The following is a 4,731-nucleotide window of genomic DNA, read 5'->3' on the forward strand; positions in this document are numbered from 1 at the left end:
AGAAATAAACACGAAGAAGAATTAGCAACGTTTCGTCAATTTTTTTTTTTGTTAATATTTTTTATGTAATGAGATATATTATACAGAATCACGCTGCGAATATTCTTCTCGTGAAAATTCAGATTTATACAAATATAATATTTAAACGAAATAAGAGAATACATTGCATTTGGTAATATAATTGCGACACATTATTACTGAATTATATAGTTTATAAATGCATTGTACGTGTATGTGCGCAAAGAGATGTTTTTTTTCTTTGACAACGCTTCATCAATGATCTTTTCTCACATTTTACATAATGAAGTTCAATAGTAATATCGCGTTGCGCGAATAGAATCTCTTTGTGCAAATCCAAGTGGTGGACGGTCCGTTTTATTTGTTTTCATGGAGTAAATACATGGAGTACTTAATAAGAGATGTATATGTGTGCATATGGTGATAAGTGTAATAAGTGTTCTTCAACTAGACCGTATAAACAACACGAGTATTTTCTTTAGAGAGTGAATAACATAGTCACTGGACAACTGTGCGAGAGGTGTTACCGATAACGAAAGTGAACGTAACCTCACTCGAATAAGGCCCGGTTCTCAATATGGTTCGCTTCCTGTTCATTTGCGATCCTCTTAGAATCTCTACCATGCATACGAATTGACTATTTATGTCACACTTATATTTTTTTGGCATGCCTCTATGAATCTTGAATAATTTTCCGGAGAACCAACGTAACTCGAGTGAAGTACATATCTCGTAAAACAGAATCCTTTTCAAGAATCGAATCCAAGTAAATAGTACATAACCTGTTTCACTTATGGACGAACCAAACACTTTTCTTGATGAAAGTAGAATTCATTCGATGTAATAGATATTCTGCTTAAGAGATTGATCGAAAACTGTCTTACGTGATCGCGTCTTGAATATTCTCCTCGTGTGGTTGGTCGAGTTGGCGGTTGTCATCGTCGAAATCAGAGAAGCTGGTCGGTAATTTGACGTATTCCCTCGGGCTCATGTGGTCGCGTATCTAGGCCAAGTAATAGGGTGCGCTATAGGCAGCGGCGTAATAGGGGTAGCTTGAATAGGCCGTGTACGCATAGGGGTAGCTGTATGCGGAGTACGCCACGGCCGGTGCGGTGTATGCACTGTAAGTGAGCGGCGCCGTATAAGCCGCGCTCAGCAACAATCCTCGCTTGTTCCTGGCTGCTTCCGGCGAAGTGGACTCGGCCCGCGCCGGTTCGATGGACTCCACCCCGGTGGGTTTCGCTTCCGTGAGGGCTGCAATGGCCACCAGGGCGAACAGGGCGATAGCCTGTGGACGTCAAAGAGAAGTATAAAGGCGTGTCAGTTAAAAAGCTTCCAATGTAGGTACTCTTTAAAAGAACACGCGAAATTAAAAGAGACTTAGGATTATTAATCCTCCGTCTGCGACCATATTTTTACTTTTTAATATCCCTGTATTACATTATTAAATAATTGTTTAACAAAATATTTTAGGAAAGAGAATCGAATTCTGCTTTGTTTATTTTGAAGGGGAATAAAATTTTACTTGTGCTAAAAAAAAAGACACAGAGTTAAAGTTCCAGTTTTTTAAATTGTTCTTGAAGATACCATAAAATAAGGAAAATCTTTTTGTTTTAGAATAAGGATGTGATATTTGATTATAGCAACTTTCTTAATTTCGATTTGATATTTCTTTCTGTTAGAATCGAGCGAATAATATCGTAAAATGTTACTGTTCAAAAATCAAAGATTAAGAATTTCGACAATTCTTGGTATTCGTATACAGCTGTTATATTATTAGTTCAGTTTCAATATTAAACAGAAATACAATTGTTTTACTCACGGTGAAGTATTTCATGTTTGCTTGTTGTTCAGGAAAGCCTCGGAGAGCTCGAAGATCGAAGATCGATTGATGCTCATGCTCTCGGGGTGGTGTACTTTTATACATGCTGAATGTACGTGCATCGACTTGCGAATATCGTTTTCGACTGGTGTAATCACGCATAGCAATTATTGTTCTGGTGACATTGTACGTCAGTACGGAGGGAGATGGAGAGTACCATCGAGAATGTAGATGCGAGCATTGAAGTTGAGCAACCCGTCCTTGGCTGCCGTCCAAACGGAGACGTAAGAATTTTTTGAAGTTCCGCCGCCTGCAGTCGATTTAGTCGCGTTTAGGAATTCTTGTGATACCTTCGTACTATCTCAAGCTTGAATAACACTGAGTTGTTGACATTTCAGTAGAATCAAAATATAAATAATGTATTCGAAGGCAAATAAGATTCTCGAGAGCTAAACTGATGGATTCTAGATAGAAACGACCATTTTGCTGAAATATCTAAAAATTTTATAGGTATAGATACAAATCTGAAAATAATTTTGTTGAATATGAAACTATCAAAATAATTGTGTAAGACAACTGATTGCTAAAATGTCAAAACTTTTTGCAACATTATCGCAGTCGTCGTCATGCTTGAATTTCTTACATAATTATTTTCAATATTTAAATCAGTATCCAATTAAATTTGTAGATTTAGAAAAACCGTTTTTTTCACATATTAAATAAAAAGTAGATTCAATAAACTTATTATATGTGTGCTTTGCTATTAAAAATTTTTTTAATTACTTAAAATTAAGTCGATCGGTTTGGCTTCTGTAGTGCTGAAATTCGCCCAAACTTTGGAAATATTTTTTTGTCAATCTTTAATTGAAGATATTTTTGATTCTCTAAACAAAATATGCTCAATTGAATATAGGTATTTTTAATATTAAAGCAAGAAAGAGAGAGAAAGAGAATGCAAAATTTACAATTGATAACGATTGCGAATTTTCGCAAAGAATAATGTTGATATTTATCGATATAAAACTGTCGATATATTCTTAATTTATATTCTATACGATTGTCGTCATGGCAATTTTCACGATGCGGTTACGATTTAGCTATTCTAGCCTTGTACTCGATTGGACTCCGTTCGCGGCCACGGAGCCCAAATGGTCCCTGCGCCATTGAGCAGGCCGAGTGCAGTTTCCCACAGGGCCGAGCATTGCTAATGGCGCCTGAAAATCGCGAATCCAATAGAATCCAATTTGCCGGTTAGATTTCTCGGCTTGGCTCGTACGGCGAGCTAACCATGTTAATTCGCGATCATTTATCGGAAGCGGAATTCTCTATAATGCTCGCAGAGACAATATACTTGACGATAGATTCGTTCAGAATGGATTAATTTCAGGATTAATTTCAGGACGGATTAATTTAAATTGGATTTTTTAACGAAAATTTAACGTGAAGTTTAATTTATCGACTTGAAGATAAATCGCATTCATTACTTAAAGTTAATGCAAATTTTATTGCAATTAATAAATATAGGTAATTTAAATTCAATTGTCAGGATAATTAGTGTCGGAAATAAAGAGATGATATCTATTTTTGGTTGGTAATTATTTATTAAATGTATAATATATTCAGAGGGGATCATCTCTCCGAGTTTAAAGAATTTGTCATTAAAATATATTTTGTTAGCGTGCGGTCACAGACGTAAGAATTCTATGGAATTCTTGGCATGATTTACCGTCCGAAATTGTTTCATACGACAATGTTAAAGCGAGAGACGAAAAGCACACGCGATACATGCCTCTCCCGACACAGTAGCTGCAGTCTTGGCACAAGAGTAACAGTCCGTCGTTAATCATATTTTATTCAGGTCCACTTATCGCGCTGGAAACACGGTGTTACGCTCTTTTCAGTACCGGAGGTCAATTTTTCATGAAGGTCTCGCTGCAACCGGTTTCATTGTGTCTTGCGTGAAACAACGCTAGCGTGGTAGCGCCGAAATTGTGCATCATTATCGTTGATCTCCTTTCGACGCTTTAACTTAACATCTCGGCGACGTCGTTTTATATATATTTTATTATACATTATTTTATTTATCAAATAACATTCTTGCTTGAACAATTATTATTAATCTTTTTATAAAAAAAATAATGGTTTTTAAGAAAGCAAGAATTTTTGCTGATATCTAAGATATTTTACAAATTACATAATTATTTAAATGTTTATTTAACGTTACATTTAATAATTGAAAGATTTGGAATTATTGGAATTTAACATAAAAGCTTCGATTTTTTGGGTATGTTAAGTTAGCACCCCAACTATAGTACTCAGGAGTTCTGATTAGAGTTTCCACTTCCTTTTGACGAAACGAAGAGTTCCTTATAGTTAATAACAAGAGTTCCGCTCAATAAACATTTTTTTTACATTTTTTAAAAATGGGGTACTAACTTTTTATCGAATTTCGAGGTGGAATAGTTCTGAGCGGCTTAATAGCTTCAATTTGCGATTGCCTAGAGTTCCTGATATGTAAAAAAAATTTTCCAATAATAAAAAAAAAATTAAAAATTTTTGAAAAATTAATTTTTAGATACAATAGTTCTGATGATAATTCCTGCTTCTTTTTGACGATACGAAGAGTTCTCTATGATTTTTAATGACATATGCGCTTAATAATCATTTTTTAATAATTTTTTAAAAATGGGGTGCTAACTTTTTAACGAAATTCAAGGTCGCATAGTTCTGATCAGCTTAACAGAACTATTTTGTGAATACCTAGAGTTCTTGATACATAAAAAACATTTTTGAAGAATAATAAAGTTTAAAAAAAATAGTAGAAATCTTTGAAAATTTTTTTGAGAGTACCGAGTAGTTCTGAGTAGCGTTTCTTATAGTACTCGACGAGT

At 34.8% G+C, this 4,731-nt stretch overlaps 1 protein-coding gene across 1 annotated transcript; it reads right to left on the reverse strand.

Annotated features, from left to right (window-relative positions):
* Nucleotides 1–938: 938 nt before the first annotated feature.
* On the reverse strand, nt 939–1,893 carry LOC108782855 (uncharacterized). Its single transcript, XM_018551237.1, has 2 exons — nt 1,841–1,893; nt 939–1,306 (listed from the first exon to the last, which is right to left on the reverse strand). The coding sequence occupies exons 1-2, from the start codon at nt 1,853–1,855 to the stop codon at nt 1,022–1,024; spliced, it is 300 nt and encodes a 99-aa protein (XP_018406739.1). The 5' UTR covers nt 1,856–1,893; the 3' UTR covers nt 939–1,021.
* Nucleotides 1,894–4,731: the final 2,838 nt, after the last annotated feature.

Source organism: Cyphomyrmex costatus, unplaced genomic scaffold (assembly GCF_001594065.2).
Source record: "Cyphomyrmex costatus isolate MS0001 unplaced genomic scaffold, Ccosl1.0 scaffold135, whole genome shotgun sequence".
NCBI classification, from domain to species: domain Eukaryota; kingdom Metazoa; phylum Arthropoda; class Insecta; order Hymenoptera; family Formicidae; genus Cyphomyrmex; species Cyphomyrmex costatus.